This window comes from Lithobates pipiens, unplaced genomic scaffold, assembly GCF_037356315.1.
Source record: "Lithobates pipiens isolate NorthernLeopardFrog02 unplaced genomic scaffold, aLitPip1_a1.2 Scaffold_16, whole genome shotgun sequence".
Classification (NCBI taxonomy): Eukaryota; Metazoa; Chordata; class Amphibia; order Anura; family Ranidae; genus Lithobates; species Lithobates pipiens.
In genome coordinates, this window is record NW_027507748.1 from 156,561,741 (window position 1) to 156,578,901 (window position 17,161).

A 17,161-nucleotide genomic window follows, 5' to 3' on the forward strand; every position below is an offset into this window, starting at 1 on the left:
CAAAATTGTACCTTTGTTTGCGCGTTCGTTGCCTCAGCTTCTCCCTCTGTTCACAGATCGTACGGACGACACACGCGTGTTACGTTTTATATACAGTGCGCATGCGTGCAACTCCGCCCGCCCCTGACGTTCTTTCCAGACTATTCCCCGCCCCTTTGCTTCCGGCACAGTGGGGAGAGCACACAGGTGCACAATAATAATTACACTAAACGAGGAGGAGGGTGAGGAAAGGCCGGAGCCTCCCGATCCAGGAAGACAAGATTTAAGGCCGCAAATATGTCTTTTGGAGAGATGTTGGAGATGGTCATCATATTAAACATGACCGACTATGATGGGAAATATGGACCTTACCCAAACCCAAATATCAGAAAGGCCAAGATCATGAATAAAGTTGTGAAGTGTCTTCTGCCTAATTTTGGGGTACACCGATCCATGGATCAACTGAGAAAACGCTGGTCAGACCTGAAACTGAGGGAGCACGAGCAGTACATAAGGATCAAGCGTGTTCTGGACAAAAGTAAGTAGTTGTGTGTTCATATGATTATTATTGCTTGCATACTCCTCCATGTGCTTTGAGTTCATGTTGTGCATTTTAAAATGGCCACTTTCAAGTTCATGGTTTCATTCGTTCGTAGGAAACATCGTTATGCAGATAAGTATTCTAGCTGAACACAGTGTCCCCAATAATGTTATGACCTTGAAGCTCGGCCAAAATAAACAATTGAACAACACTTCCAAACAATGTTTCATATTGTTAATTATGCCCTCTGTGTGATAATTATTTAATTTTTACAAATCTCATCTCATAGGTGAGAGAAGACTCGGCAAGTATGAGGACACCAGGGACCCCACCCCTCACAAAGAAGGACAACTTCCAAAAGAACAAACAGAGGAGCAGGAGGAGGAGGAAGGAGAGATCGTGCAGGATGTGCAAATTGTCACCACAACAGGTGAGTGTCGGAGAACACAGCTTCCAGTAAGCTCATCAATGTATGTCACCATATTTAAATTACATGTTTTCTTTTCTTTTGTTTTATAGGTGATTATGGAAGAAGATTTCCGTTTTACCAGTGAAAGTGCCCAGATCAGGGAGATAATGGGGTGTAATGGTATTGGGAACATATCCTGCAAAACATCAATGATGTTAATTTAAATTGGAAAAACATCATTGATGTTTTGGGGAGAGTGTGAAACACCCCAAACTAGATAGGGTCTTATTTTTGGAATTTTAAGACCAAAATGTTGTAGTTCTCCAAATTCGACATTTGGAAGATGCACAGAGTGTGGAAACATGCATTATCTCCCATCATGGGGGATCAATGTATGTGTTTTGTGTTTAGTGTCTGAGATGAAGGGGTTGCAGCCCCAAAGCATGTACATTGATCCCCCATGATGGGAGATAGCACATGTTGACACACTGTGTGCATCTTCCAAATTTGGATTTTTCAGGGGTGACACCCCATGTGATGAAGAGTACAATTTAAGTTTGTGCTGAGAAGGAGTATGATTTACTAACGGCAACTCCACTTTGCACTCCCAGGGCAGTTTCAGATGTACTTTTGCAGTGTACTTGTAGTGCATAGTGGATGTGCCTTTACTAAAAAAAACACCCACAGTGATGTGTAAATTTGGTCAATCATGCCATTTTCCTGCCATGGTGCTGAAAATGAGCACGATTTGGGTCACTAATGCACTACATACATTAGTTAACAAAAAATAAGGTGTGTGTGTGTAGCAGACCCACAACATAATAACATTATCTGAAGAAGAGACTGTCCCCTCATCTCGCTCTGAACTTGGGTTTGCACTGTTGGTGAAAAAGGCACAACTTTATCAAACATAATTATACCTAGGAGACACATAAAACCAAGCCAAGCAGTAAAAGAAGGAGTTTCATATAAAATTTTTATTTTAAAATGCTGCTCAGACATTGTCTGGCATATCAATGGCCCCCCTACCCACAAAGTAGTCCATGTATTGGGTTCTAACCTCACGGGCGCTTTGGGGGGGCAAGCCAGGATGAGCATGTTGAAGGCCCGTGAGGTTATCTGCATTGTCCATCAAGTCTGCTTCTTGTTGGCCAACTGAGACCGCATAGTTCGCAGAAACTTTTTTCAAATAATTGTGCAGAACACAGCACGCCAGCACTATGTGATTCAGTTTGTATTCCGCCATGTGAATAGGTGTAAGAAAAAGGCGGAACCGGCTGGCCAGTATACCAAAAGTGTTCTCCACCACTCTTCGGGCTCTGGACAGGCGGAAATTAAAAATCCTCTGGTCTGGGGTGAGGGTCCTCATGGGGAAAGGCCGCATCAGATGGTTCGTCAGGGCAAACGCCTCATCCGCGACGAAGACGAACGGGAGTCCTTCCTGATTCTCCTCCTGGGGGTGGCAAGCCCAGACTGCCACTCTGGAGACGCCAGTAGAACTCCGTCCGTGAGAACACTCCACCATCCGACATCCGTCCATTTTGCCCCACGTCCACATACAAAAACTCATATGTCGCAGACACCACCGCCAACATCACGATACTATGAAACCCCTTATAGTTAAAATAGTATGACCCCGAGTTGGGTGGTGGGACGATGCGGACATGCTTCCCATCTATTGCTCCTCCACAATTGGGAAAGTCCCAACGACTGGCAAAGTGGGAGGCCACAGTCTGCCATTCCTGTGGCGTTGAAGGACACTGTGGATTGAAACAAGAACAAAAATTATTAGTTTGACCAATCAACATTCCAAGCAGATTACACACAAACATTTTGGGACAAAATTCGTTAAACATTTTGTGAACTGAGTATTTAAAGCCTAAAGTCTAATGTAACCTTATGAGAGTCATCACCCCCCCCCCCCCCCATCTGATGGGCCCTTGCTAAAAAATGAGGGGGGGATGTTTAGGACAGGTAACCCTCTCCACTTGATTGAGAGCTGAATGGCTAAATAATGTGTGATACTTTGGGAAGCCCCTCCTTAGTTACACTATTGGCAGCCCACCGGACAAGTAAGAAGTGTCAGAATACAAAAAATTAATCAAAATGTAAGCACTTTTTGACATTCTGCTATTACATATCCAGATAATTAATAGGCTAAAAGCAAAAAAAAAAAAAAAAGGTTAAAGTATTGAGGCAGGCCCTTACACTACATGCTTAGGTGAATTCATCCATAAATGTGAGCATCAAAAAGGTAGATATAGTATGTATTGGGTTTGGTAAAGTCAACAGATAGAGGATTGCTATCAGCTGGCCTAGCAGTTGGGGGGAGGGGGGTTCCTAATGAGTTTGGCACAACCCCCCCCCCCCCAAAAAAAGAAAAAAAAAACACTCTGCATGAATCGAAGCACACACATCACATTTGTAGACATTTTAGGGGGTGTTTAGGGGAAAGCAGTACTATGGAGCTGCCAAAAGACATTGTTAAGTGACTAGACTATAGTTTTAGGGGCCAAGAAGAGCATGGTGGTGAAGTTAGTGAGGCAAATATGCCTGAGGACAAAGGGGCAGAGCATCTAAATTCGAGCATATTGCAATGATGGTAATTAGGGAATGAGTAAAGAAATGAAAGACATTAGCAATCATGAAATACATAGAATGTGATGTTAAAGGATAAAACTTACCTTCATATAGTCCTTCTGCAGGACCTGAATGATGGCAGAACAGGTCTCTGGAATAATGATCCCCAGAGCCTGGGGGGAGATGCCTGTAGAGAACTTGAGGTCCTGAAGGCTTCTCCCAGTCGCCAAGTAGTGCAACGTGGCGATGAGCCTCTGCTCCGGAGTGATGGCTTGCCGCATGCAGGTATCCTGCCTGGTGATATAAGGGGTTAGCAAAGCCAGCAGACGGTGAAAAACGGGGTCCGTCATCCGGAGATAATTCCTGAAATCATCAGGATTATTCTCCTGGATCTCACGGAGCAAAGGCATGTGCGAGAACTGGTCACGCTGGCGCAACCAATTTTTGGTCCACAAACGCCTCCCCTCCCTGTTCATGGACCGGGCTTGTGTCAAAGTAGCAACCCCAACACGAAGCCCCTGCACAGCAGAAACTCTACGACGAGTACGTAGAGGAAACATGGTTAGAAAACGGTCGGCTGGTCAGAGCGGACACCAGAAAGCACAGATAAACAGCAAAGCCTGAAAGAACGACCTGAATAGCAGAAGCAAGCAGACAATAAAAATTGTCTTTCAAAGCGTACTATACCAAGATATAGTCCACAATGATCAACAAATACTTACTGACTGCACGCACTGATTATCAGATACGCACTGACAAGCAGAAACTGAAGAGCTAGCGATCTGAATCACAAATCTGAAAAGCGCGAATCGTCTCTCACCAAACTTCTACTAACATGCGATACACACGAGATCAGCAGAAGGAGCCCAAAGGGTGCTGGATGTGGAGCTGAACTTCCTTTTTCTAGTCCCGCCGTACACGGCTTACGTCACCGCGTTCTTGGCCACCTGCGAAATCAGACAACTTGGCCTTACCGTGTGTATGCAACAGTTTCGGACACAATCCGTCGGACTAAATCCGACGGGCAAAATTCGACGGATTTGGTTGCCAAAATCTCCGACCGTGTGAACGTGGGCTAAGAGACTGCAGACACGTTAAAAGACAAGAGATAGTCAGAGATTGCAGACAGGACACAGGAGGTGGCTAGAGGCTACAGACATGGTACAAGAGGGGGTCGGAACATGTGCACAGGATACAGGAGGCAGTCAGTGGATGTGGAAATGGTACAGGTGGTGGTCAGAGTATGCAGACATGTAGGTGGAGCAAACAGATGGGTTCCCCGTGTAAGTTTTGGACACAGAGGGATCAGTCATGTAAGGGGATCACACAGTGGGGTGAAGTCCTTTATAAGAGCTGTCACAGGAGGGCCCTCACACAGGACACATGGCCGGCAGGGCAGTGAGGTTGGTGCACACAGGGTGATCAGGTTCCTGTTCTTAGGGGAGGTGGGGTCCTGATCCCCAGGGCAGATGGGGTCCCTAGGTGAGATGAAGTGCCCGTTCCCAGGGGAGATGGAGTTCCTGTCCCCAGGAGAGAAGGGGGTCCCTGTCCCCAGGAGAGAAGGGGGTCCCTGTCCCCAGGAGAGAAGGGGGTCCCTGTCCCCAGGAGAGAAGGGGGCCCCTGTCCTCAGGAGAGAAGGGGGTCCCTGTCCTCAGGGGGGAGAAGGTTTCCCTGTCCTCAGGGGGGAGAAGGGGGTCTCTGTCTTGGGGGGAGGGGGCCCCTGTCCTCAGAGGGGAGGGAAGGGTTCCCACTCCTGGGGGGGGGGGCTGGAAGGGGGTCCCTGTTCTCGGGAAAGATGGAGTGGGATATGGTATGGTCTCACTTACCATGACATGCAGGTCCCTCATTTATGCCCGTCTGGGCTCCCTCCAGCAGCACAGATGAGTGATCAGCATATCCCCAGTAAGTTTTGGACACAGAGGGATCAGTCATGTAAGGGGATCACACAGTGGGGTGAAGTCCTTTATAAGAGCTGTCACAGGAGGGCCCTCACACAGGACACATGGCCGGCAGGGCAGTGAGGTTGGTGCACACAGGGTGATCAGGTTCCTGTTCTTAGGGGAGGTGGAGTCCTGATCCCCAGGGCAGATGGGGTCCCTAGGTGAGATGAAGTGCCCGTTCCCAGGGGAGATGGAGTTCCTGTCCCCAGGAGAGAAGGGGGTCCCTGTCCCCAGGAGAGAAGGGGGTCCCTGTCCCCAAGAGAGAAGGGGGTCCCTGTCCCCAGGAGAGAAGGGGGTCCCTGTCCCCAGGAGAGAAGGGGGTCCCTGTCCCCAGGAGAGAAGGGGGCCCCTGTCCTCAGGAGAGAAGGGGGTCCCTGTCCTCAGGGGGGAGAAGGTTTCCCTGTCCTCAGGGGGGAGAAGGGGGTCTCTGTCTTGGGGGGAGGGGGCCCCTGTCCTCAGAGGGGAGGGAGGGGTTCCCACTCCTGGGGGGGGGCTGGAAGGGGGTCCCTGTTCTCGGGAAAGATGGAGTGGGATATGGTATGGTCTCACTTACCATGACATGCAGGTCCCTCATTTATGCCCGTCTGGGCTCCCTCCAGCAGCACAGATGAGTGATCAGCATATCCCCAGGGAGCACAGCTACGGCTTGACAATCTGGCAGCAATTGATGGGTACAGTGGCTGTGTTTGATAGCACAGTGGCGGCAATTTATGGGCACAGTGGTTGCGTTTGATGGGCACAGTGAGCCAGCGTTTGCTGGGCACAGTGAGGCGGTGTTCGCTGTGCACAGTGAGGTGTTTGCTGGGCACAGTGAGGCGACATTTTTTGGCTGCAGTGAGGCGTTTGCTGGGCACAGTGAGGCGTTTTCTGGGCATGGTGAGGTGGCATTTTTTGGGCACAGTGAGGCATTTGCTGGGTACAGTGAGGTGGCATTTGCTGGGCACAGTGAGGTGGCGATTTCTGGGCGCAGTGAGGTGGCGTTTGCTGGGCACAGTGAGGCGGCGATTTCTGGTCGCAGTGAGGCAGTGATTTCTGGTCGCAGTGAGGCGGCATTTTTTGGGCGCAGTGAGGTGGCGATTTCTGGGCGCAGTGAGGTGCCGTTTGCTGGGCACAGTGAGGCGGCGATTTCTGGGCGCAGTGAGGTGGCGTTTGCTGGGCACAGTGAGGCGGCAATTTCTGGGTGCAGTGAGGTGGCGTTTGCTGGGCACAGTGAGGCGGCGATTTCTGGTCGCAGTGAGGCAGCGATTTCTGGTCGCAGTGAGGCGGCATTTTTTGGGCGCAGTGAGGTGGCGATTTCTGGGGGCAGTGAGGTGGCGTTTGCTTGGTGCAATGAGGTGGCGATTTCTGGGCTCAGTGAGGTGGCGTTTGCTTGGCGCAGTGAGGCGGCGATTTCTGGTCGCAGTGAGGCGGCGATTTCTGGTCACAGTGAGGTGGCATTTTTTGGGCACAGTGAGGTGACGTTTGCTTGGCGCAGTGAGGCGGCGATTTCTGGTCGCAGTGAGGTGGCGTTTGCTTGGCGCAGTGAGGCGGCGATTTCTGGTCGCAGTGAGGCGGCGATTTCTTGGCGCAGTGAGGTGGCGATTTCTGGTCGCAGTGAGGTGGCGTTTGCTTGGCGCAGTGAGGCGGCGATTTCTGGTCGCAGTGAGGCGGCGATTTCTGGTCGCAGTGAGGCAACATTTTTTGGGCACAGTGAGGTGGCGATTTCTGGGCGCAGTGAGGTGGCGTTTGCTTGGCGCAGTGAGGTGGCGATTTCTGGGCACAGTGAGGTGGCGTTTGCTTGGCGCAGTGAGGCGGCAAATTCTGGTCGCAGTGAGGCGGCGATTTCTGGTCGCAGTGAGGTGGCGTTTGCTGGGCACAGTGAGGCGGCGATTTCTAGTCACAGTAAGGTGGTGTTTGCTGGGCGCAGTGAGGCGTATTTATTGGCAGAACAATGTACTGTATATGTAGTCAGTGCTATGCACGGGGCCCTGCCCCCTCTCCAAGCTCCGCCCCCTCTCTAAGCTCCGCTCTATCTCTCCCTCCCAGCAAGTCTCTGCCCGCTTGAGTCCATAATTTTGGTCGACCGCTAATGTGCTAATACAGCTTGAAGCCATAATTTTTCTTGACCAGTGAAGAAAATCTTGGGGTGGGCGGGGCTGCTGCTGACGTTCTAACCATCTGTTCAGCTCCGCTCGCCCACCCGCAAGTCTCCGCCCACTCGAGGCTAGAATTTTTCTCCACCATGAAAATAAATATACAGCGCATGCGCTGTTAATGGCAGGGGATTGGCGTGTGCGCGGTACAGGCCCGCCGTCAGCTGTTTCAGTGACGGAGCCGCACCGGAAGTGACGGGGTGAGCGAATTTCATAGGTCGCAGGAAATTTTACAACACCGGGAGTTTTTTTTTGCTGGAGTTGGGATGCCAGATAATAAAACCTGGCATTAGGAACAGACAAACCTCCTTCATCCTTAGGCAACTGCAGAGTTTCCAAACAAATTTGTGGATATTTATATCTCCAAATAAGATCTCTGAACAGGGTATCTATTTGTTTAAAGAATTTCCGTGGTAGCCATATGGGACAGTTATGTAACAAATATATTGTAGTACCCTGGTGTTTAGGCAGGGTTGCTAATAAATGTAGTTTGCCAGGTAGTAATTGTCCTGGTCCTGGTCAATTGTTACATAGTTGCCAACTGTCCCGAATTTCCCGGGACATTCCCGGGATTAGGACCCTTGTCCCAATTTAATTTTGTCCTGGGAAATGTCCCAGGAAATTCGATTTGTCCCGTCTCTGCCGGCCGCCATTTTAAAGAAGCTGGTCTACAATAGAGATGTTGCGGCACCGCCCACCCCCGCTGCCAGTGTCTGTGAAGTGTATGGAAAGGAGCGGAAGGTAGGTGGCACCGCAGTTCAATCTGTTTTCCACGCGGCAACGACGGCGTCTGGATGTCAAGGGCCAGTCAGAGTCTGGATGTCGGGAGCCATTCTGGATGTCGGGGGCCAGTCAGAGTCTGGATGTTGGGGGCCAGTCTGGATGTCGGGGGCTAGTATGGATGTCAGAGGGGGGCTAGTATGGATGTCAGAGGGGGGCTAGTATGGATGTCAGAGGGGGGCTAGTATGGATGTCGGGGGGCCAGTCTGGATGTCAGAGGGGGGCCACTCTGGATGTCAAAGGGGGGCTAGTATGGATGTCGGGGGCCAGTCTGGATGTCAGAGGGGGGCCAGTCTGGATGTCGTGGGCCAGTCTGGATGTCAGAGGGGGGCTAGTATGGATGTCGGGGGCCAGTGGGATACTGTGAGATACAGTAAGTAAAGGAGTGTTCTGTGTTCCAAGAGTTAGGTACAACTATCGTTAGTTACTGTTGCAAAATTATTTGCCATAGGAGACAGCGGTCCTACCTATACAGAAGGGTTATCTGGCTGGAGGCCTTCCACTGTATAGCTGTCTACCTATAGGGTGTCCTGGCCCTAAACCCCTCTCCCACAATTCTGTTAAGAGACAATAAATCTATTTTTCGCATCAAAAAGTGACTGGTGCCCATCATTTCTTCTTGCATCACACCCACCATGCCTATTAACCCACTCTACAAGGAAGGATGTCAGCTTTCCATAACCCTTGAGGTCACCATTAGGCCTCTGAGGACCCGGGACCCTGCTACATAATAATTGTGGCATCCATAACATCTTTAACAGATTGGCTCTACCTATCATTGTTAAAGGCAATTTACCCCATATTTTCTCCACTTGCCCAAACCACTTAAATAGTGGGACCAAATTCCTCTCCACATATGTACTCCCTTGTGATGTGATATGTATCCCTAGATATTTAAATGCAGAGACTACAGCAAATTTGAGAAGTAGAAACTGGCAGATTGGTCACCAGGGGGTCCTTCTCAGCTGTTTGGCTAAGATCAAGTGTAGTATCTGTTCTTATCAGTTGCCAAAGGAGACGCTGTGCTACCCTTATACTGAGAGGAGGGCTAGCTCTTCCAATGGCATAATTTGCACCTGGAAGGACAGTTTCGGTAGGGTTCACACCGTGCTGCCCGACAGATACTGTGGGCCAGTGCTTGTTCGAGTCTGAGCCATCTGGAAGGGTGCCTCTGGTGAGGATGGGTGCTGCTATTGGTCTGACCCATATGGTCGGGTACCTGGCCTTTTGGCCTGGATTGGGGTAGTTCTAGCCCCAGACAGTTTTTCGGGAGGGAACACCAGCTGCTTTCTAGCTGCGAGAGAGGAGTGGTTAGCACTTCCCGAATGTAATTAGGTAGGAGTGATGGGAGCGATGGTGGAGCCTGATGGCAAAGGACTCTCACCAAGCTCCCTGAACTTCGTGCCTTCCTGCCTGGGGTGGGGGTTGCTGTGGTCTGGGCTGTTGGTCAGGGCGTTCTTGAAAGCCTATGGAGTATGTACCCCTGGAGTGGCAGTCCAGGTGTGCCTAAAATCACTGTGAATGAAGGTCACTTTGATTTTGGGCACCAAGGTCACTGCACCATATAGCACGCTTTTTTAGCACCTGTCTCTTGGGCCAGGCCTTTTGGCTGGAACCAGAGGATTTTATTCCTGGCCGGAAGGCCTGGTGCTTGTTTTACACAATGGCCGCCTTTTCCACTCTCCTCTCCACTTATTCCTACCCCACTTTATTTAATTTATTCCTTTGTTTGTCACAAAGGCTTCCACAAGTCGGGCTTCACTCCATGTAGCCCCAGCTCCTTAATAAACTTGAAAGTGTCCAAGTAGTACCAAGGAGTGTCCCAGTTTTAGGGGATGGAGCTGTCCCATTTGTCCCATCCCAGGGACCTCAAAAGAGGCAGGAGGAAAAAACGGGACAGGGAGTTACCACCAGAGTCTACAGTTCTGTCAACCAAAGTTCTGCGGATGCAGTTACAGGCAAACAACACCCTCAGTAGAGTGGTGATGTCAGGTACGCCCTTACCGCCCTTGAGGGGTTCCTTGAACATAACCACCTGCTTTACTCATTTTGGAGCTCCAGATGAAGTGAAACACCGCCCTGGTGATGGCCTTGCAGGTGTCAACCCGAAGGGGCCAGGCCTGGGTGAGGTACTGCAACACAGGGAGGATGTCGCTGCGGAGTACCAGTGTTTTACCTTCGACGGTGAGTTCTCTGAGGCTCCAAAGTCCAAACTTTTGTCGCATCTTAGCTAGTCTTTCTTCCCAAGACTTCAGGGCTGCGCCCTCAGCTCCAAACCAGACCCTGAGAATTTTGATGAAGTCTGCTTTGATGCTGAAGGGCATGGGTGCAGAAGAAGGCAGGAACCACTTTCCGAAGAGCATGACTTCTGACTTCCTGCAGTTGACCTTTGCCCCTGAAACTTGGGTGAAGTCCTCACAGGTCTGGGCGAGTGTGTCGATGAAGCGCCGGTCGGCACAGAACATCGTCACATCATCCATGTAGAGTGAGCACTTGACCTGCCGTCTGTCTGGTCCTGGTGCAGTGATCCCTCTTATCTCTGGGTTCCGTCTGATGCTTCAGGCGAAGAGCTCTATACAACAGACAAAAAGCAGTAGATCTATTTGGGATGAAACCTGATTGGTCCATATGCACTATCTTAGATATTACTTTCATGAATCTAGTGGCTAAAACTTTGGCCAATAACTTCACATCTGTGGTGAGTAATGAAATTGTACGATATGATTCAGGGTTGTTAGGGGTTTTATCAGATTTTAACAATACTATAATAATTGCTTCATTCATGGAAGATAACCACTTTCAAATGCTATATTAAAAACCTCCAACAATTCAGGCAACAAATCATCTCCATAAACCTTGTAGACCTCCCCCAGTAACCCATCTGCACCTGGGGCTTTATTATTAGGCAAATCAGCAGAGGCAATTTGATGTTGCTCTACTGGCTGAGGTTGATCCAACATCTCCCTATCACTGTCTGATAGTTCTACTAACTTAATGGAATTCAAAAAAAGTTGCAAATCAGTCTCCTTATAGGATACATTGCTACTGTACAGGTTTTTATAAAAATCAAAAAACTCAAAGGTAGTTTGCGCAATTTCAGTTGGAGAAATTTGTCATTCTACTACTTGTGACATTGGTTTCTGGGCTTTCACAATTGCTGACAAAAGATGACCCATGTGTTCCCCAGCCTCAAAATAAGTATGCTGAAGGAAAAAACTTTTCTGCTCTGCTTTTTTACAAGAGATACCAGCATATATATTTGTTGTTTTTGTATCCATTTCTGCTGTGTTCCTGTAGTAAGGTTCGCTATATATTGAAGTTCGGCATTTAAAACATCTTCAGTCACTAAATATTCCCAAGCCCTAGATCTTTTTTTGATTCTTGAGAATTTGAGAAATCTTGAGATTTTTTTGCTTAAAGCGCAAAAAATAAAAAAGCTCAGACGTAATCAAATACCACCAAAAGAAAGTTCTATTTGTGGGGAAAAAGGACATAAATGTAATTTATGTACAGTGTATAGCGTACTACATAATTGTCAGTTAAAGTACCGCTATGCCCTATTGCAAAAAATGGCCTGGTCATGAAGGGGGGCGGGGGTGAATCTTCTGGAAGTCAAGTAGTCAAAGGGGTTGTAAACCTTTTTTTTTTTTTAAATAACAAACATATCCTACTTACCTCCACTGTGCAGTTTGTTTTACACAGTGTGGCCCCGGACCTCGTCTTTTGGGGTCCCCCAGTGGCGCTCTCGGCTCCTCCTCGCATCGGCAAACCCCCTGGGAGAAGCGCTCTCCCTGGAGGTTACCTTGCCGGCCTGCTCCCGATTCCAGTATTTGCGTGCATAGACACAGAATGCCGAAGTCGGCCCTGCTCCCTGGCGCCCACGTCATTGGATTTGATTGACAGCAGCGGGAGCCAATGGCTGCGCTGCTATCAATCTATCCAATCAGGAGCCGAGAACCCCGGGCAGAGAGGTAAAGCGCGTCTCTGATGAGGGAACGAACGGGCTCAAGTGAGTAAATCGGGGGAGCTAGGGAGCCGGTCAATGTCAGAAGTTTTTTCACCTTAATGCATAGGATGCATTAAGGTGAAAAATCACAAGGGTTTACAACCCCTTTAATTAAATTTGTTGTTCAGTATATGGAATTCCTGTGTTATCTTGTAAAGTCACAGTTGCCATGTCTATCAAATGGCTTAAATAATGGTTTGTTTCTGATCATGTGAATCATTCACTTATATCAATCACACATTGTTAGGTTTACAGTATCCTGCATTGGCCTCAAAAATCTCACCTAATGATAACACTGATTTACTAAAACTGGAGAGTGCAAAATCAAGTGCTGCACAGAAACCAATCAGCTGCCAGTTTTTTTTTTTTTTTTTTGTCAAAGCTTAAAGTATAACTAAAGGCAAAACTTTTTTTTTAGTTTTGGATGGAGTGGAGAGGGATCAGAACACCTGTCAAGTTTTATTGTGGTCTGTGTCCCCGTTTAGGAGATTCATCCTCTCTATTTTTCCGGTATACCATTATCATTGAAAGTAAAAGAAATTACCCACATTTTGGGTTGTCCCTCTAGAAAAGTAATAGAGGGGAAATCTTCCAATGGGGCTGCTAGTTCTGATGACCTGTGGATCCCCAAGGAATTCCCTTATTTTACAGGGGTTTCTTCTCACTTCCTGTTTGGCTATGGGACAGGAAGTGAAGGGAAATCTCTGCAATGGGACACAGCTGGCGAAAACACTTTGACAGGGGTTATAACCACCCCTTGCTCTATCCAAAATGGCAAAAAATAAAGTTTTGCCTATAGTTCTACTTTAATAGAGCAAGCTGAAGTTAGGATAGGGTTGCCACTTTTTCTTCAAGCCAAACCTGAACACTTTAGCGGTCTGGGACACCTTTATGTGTGTGCCCCAAGCATAGTAGTAATCCGGTGGGCATAGCATGCTGCAGCGAGCAGTGGGTGTAGCCAAATTGCTCTTGCTGACACCATCGCACTGCCCCCAGTGATCTTGAACCTGCCTCCAGACAGCCACCCACAGCTCCATGATGGCAACAGATTTGTGTGTGACTGTCTTGGCTACTTGAGGAGCCACAGCCCAGTCTAAATAATATGTCCGGGTTTCAGTCCACCTGAAACCCAGACACATGATTCAAACCAGAGTGAATCCCAGACAGGTGGCAACCCTAAGTTAGAAGCTGATTGGCTACCATGCACAGCTACATCACATTTTGCACTCTTCAGTTATATTAAATCAACCCCACTGTCTCCTTGTATAAATCCAACAATGTTCAAGTGACAAAACTGTAAGATTAACAATTGTGTTCTATCCAAAGCATATATATCTATTAACAGTAAAGGGAGCTCCATTCATGGAAAATTCAATTTTCAATCAAAAATCGAATTGCATATGTGCTACCATAGGAAGCAGCTTCCTATAGTGGCACAAAGAGAAGAGTATGAGCCAAGAGCACTGGTGGGGGGACTGCAGAAGACGAGGCTTGGGCCTGCTTAATACCATTGCACAGAGCAAGTAAGTAAAAACGTCTGAAAAAAAAGAACAAAAAACTTTGTGTATATGAAATGTTAGGGATTGGTTTTACATCTCCTCTAACCACTTAAAGTGGGGTACCCCCTAAAAAAAAAAATTAAAAGTCAGCAGCTACAAATACTGCAGCTGCTGGCTTTTAATAATCGGACACTTACCTGTCCCGGGTTCCAGCGATGTGGGGGAACGAAGCCCCCCCCTCGCTCCCCGCTCCGCTCGCAGCGCCGTCATGCATACTGTGGGCACCCGGCTGTGGCTTCACAGCCGGGCACCCACTGCGCATGCGCGAGCGGCGCAGGGCGCCGTGATACGCCATACAGTCACCTGGGACACGTGACGTTTTGGGGGGCAACTCCACTTTAAGCCCCGGACCAATTTGCAGCCAAAGGGCCAGGCCCCTTTTTGTGATTCGGCACTGCGTCGCTTTAACTAACAATTGCACGGTCGTGCGACGTGGCTCCCAAACAAAATTGGTGTCCTTTTTTTCCCCACAAATAGAGCTTTCTTTTGGTGGTATTTGATCACCTCTGCGGATTTTATTTTTTGCGCTATAAACAAAAATAGAGCGACAATTTTGAAAAAAATTCAATATTTTTTACTTTTTGTTATAATAAATATCCCCGAAAAATATATAAAAAATTTTTTTTTCCTCAGTTTAGGCCGATACGTATTCTTCTCTTTTTGGTAAAAAAAAAATCGCAATTAGCTATTATTGATTGGTTTGCGCAAAAGTTATAGCGTTTACAAAATAGGGTATAGTTTTATAGCATTTTTATTCATATTTTTTTTTTTACTAGTAATGGCGACGATCAGCGATTTTTATTGTGACTGCGACATTATGGCGGACACATCGGACATTTTTGACACATTTTTGGGACCATTGTCATTTATACAGCAATCAGTGCTATTTAAATGCACTGATTCCTGTGTAAATGACACTGGCAGTGAAGGAGTTAACCACTAGGGGCCGTGTAGGTGTTATGTATGACGTTATGTGTTTTTTTATTGTAGGGGGCGTGGCCTGGCATGTGACGTCACTGATCGTCCTTCCCTATAAAAGGGAAGTGACGATCGGTGACAGCCACACTAGGAAGCAAAGGGAGAGGTTTGTTTACACAGACCTCTCCTCGTTCTTCAGCTCTGTGACCCGATCGCGGGACACCAGCGGTGATCGGGTCAGCTGGTCCCGCGGCCATGGTCACAGAGCTCAGGACCGAGTCGGGAGTGTGCCGCCAGCAGCACACTCCCGACCCACAGCTTGGCACTTAAAGAATCATGTACAGGTACGTGATTGTGCCCAGCCGTACCATTCTTTTAACATATAACGGCGTGAGGCGGTCCTTAAGCAGTTAAAAAGGAAGTAAACCCTGATGGGTTCCCTGCAAAGTAAAAGCAATGCATACTAACCCATTATGTGGCATTTACCTGCAATCGAAAACCCACTACGTCAAAACATCACTTCCGCCCATGGCTCTTAAAGGGCCATTTTTTTTAAATACATTTTTTTTATTGCATTTTAGTGTAAATATGAGATCGGAGGTCTTTTTGACCCCAGCTCTCATATTTAAGAGGTCCTGTCATGCTTTTTTTCTATTACAAGGGATGTTTACATTCCTTGTAATAGGAATAAAAGTGGCATAATTTAAAAAAAGACAGTGTAAAAATAAAAGGTAACATATATAAGAAACAACCCGCTTGCTGAAGCGAATGCATATGTGAGTAGCGCCGCATATGAAAACGGTGTTCAAACCACACATGTGAGGTATCGCCGCGATCGGTAGAGCGAGAGCAATAATTCTAGCCCTAGACCTCCTTAACCTGTAGAATTTTTTAAACATCGCATGGAGATTTTTAAGGGTAAAATTTTGTCCGCATTCCACGAGTGGGCACAATCTTGAAATGTGACATGTTGGGTATCAATTTACTTGGCGTAACATTATCTTTCCCAATATAAAAAAAAATAAAAAGTAGGCCAACTTTACTGTTGTCTTATTTTTTAATTCAAAAAAGTGTATTTTAAAAAAAAGAAGTACACTTGTAAGACCGCTGTCCAAATACGGTGTGCCATTTTATTCTCTAGGGTTAGAAAAAAATGTATAATGTTTGGTTCTAAAGAATTTTCTAGAAAAAAAAATGTTTTTAACTTGTAAACAACAAATCTCAGAAAGAGGATTGTCCTTTAGTGGTTAAAATGGTGTTGCCACCAAAAAAATAAATAGCTTAAAATTCATAAAAAAATAAGTAATTGGAAACATTTTTTTTTTTACTCACGTCTAAATGCCTGTTGCTATGGGGTCCCTCATAGTCTGCCTCCTTCAGTGCCTGGGCTGGTGACATCACTTCCCCTCCGCGCCGCACAGTCATCTGGGACCTGTCACACGTGCGGCGTATCACGGCGCGCGGCGCCGCTCGTGCATGCACAGTGGGTGCTCGGCTGTGAAGCCACAGCCGGGTGCCCACAGTAAGAATGCCGGTGCCGCGAGTGGAGCGGGGAACGAGGGGGGGCTTCGTTCCCCCACATCGCTGCAACCTGGGACAGGTAAGTGTCCGATTATTAAAAGTCAGCAGCTGCAGTATTTGTAGCTGCTGACTTTTAAATTATTTTTTTAGGGGGCACCCCACTTTAAGTGTGTTTATTTGTACACTGAAATTGTGTGAAGAAGGGGGATTGCACCCCTGAAATATAACATCTGTGCTCCTTACTCTTTAAACCTTTCTCTGGAGCTATTAGATTGTTTGCTAAAATACTTTTCCACCTGGCAGAGGTGTATGCTATTTGCATTAGTTTGGAGAACAAAGAACTCCACCCAGACCTTTGTTATGGACTTTTATTGTATTAATGACTTGTAAACTGAGACTAGCAACTGTTTCCTCTTCTCCTTCTTTACATATACAAAGTAATTGTATCCCTGGCCTTTCAGTCCTAACAGGATTCAGGGTTCTGTTTACTATTACCATAAAAAGACTTTCTAATGCTAGTCATAGAGGGATTGAAATGTCTAAAGGATATGATTTCGATCCATCTATGTGCATTCCCATTCGAGAGGAGCTGACCTAGTAATTAACTTCTCTTAAAAAAAAAACTGTTGGAAAATGTGTGTTCGACCAGCGCATGCAGCCAATCATTTGCAGGGCCGATCAGTCAGTTATTCTGGTAGCAGAGATGTCAGGATTAGGGATGAGCTCAGGCGTGTTCGCATGGTACATGTGCAGAACCCGCCAGGAAGTCGGCGCAGAGCTGCGCTAATCACAGGCA

General features: G+C 47.4%; 1 protein-coding gene and 1 pseudogene across 1 annotated transcript; both read left to right on the forward strand.

Annotated features, from left to right (window-relative positions):
- The first annotated feature begins 231 nt into the window (after positions 1-231).
- LOC143984285 (uncharacterized) lies at positions 232-1,466 on the forward strand. Its single transcript, XM_077484547.1, has 3 exons — positions 232-517; positions 810-950; positions 1,040-1,466. The coding sequence occupies exons 1-3, from the start codon at positions 277-279 to the stop codon at positions 1,072-1,074; spliced, it is 417 nt and encodes a 138-aa protein (XP_077340673.1). The 5' UTR covers positions 232-276; the 3' UTR covers positions 1,075-1,466.
- A 7,848-nt stretch (positions 1,467-9,314) lies between these two features.
- LOC143986368 (U2 spliceosomal RNA) lies at positions 9,315-9,518 on the forward strand (annotated as a pseudogene).
- Positions 9,519-17,161: the final 7,643 nt, after the last annotated feature.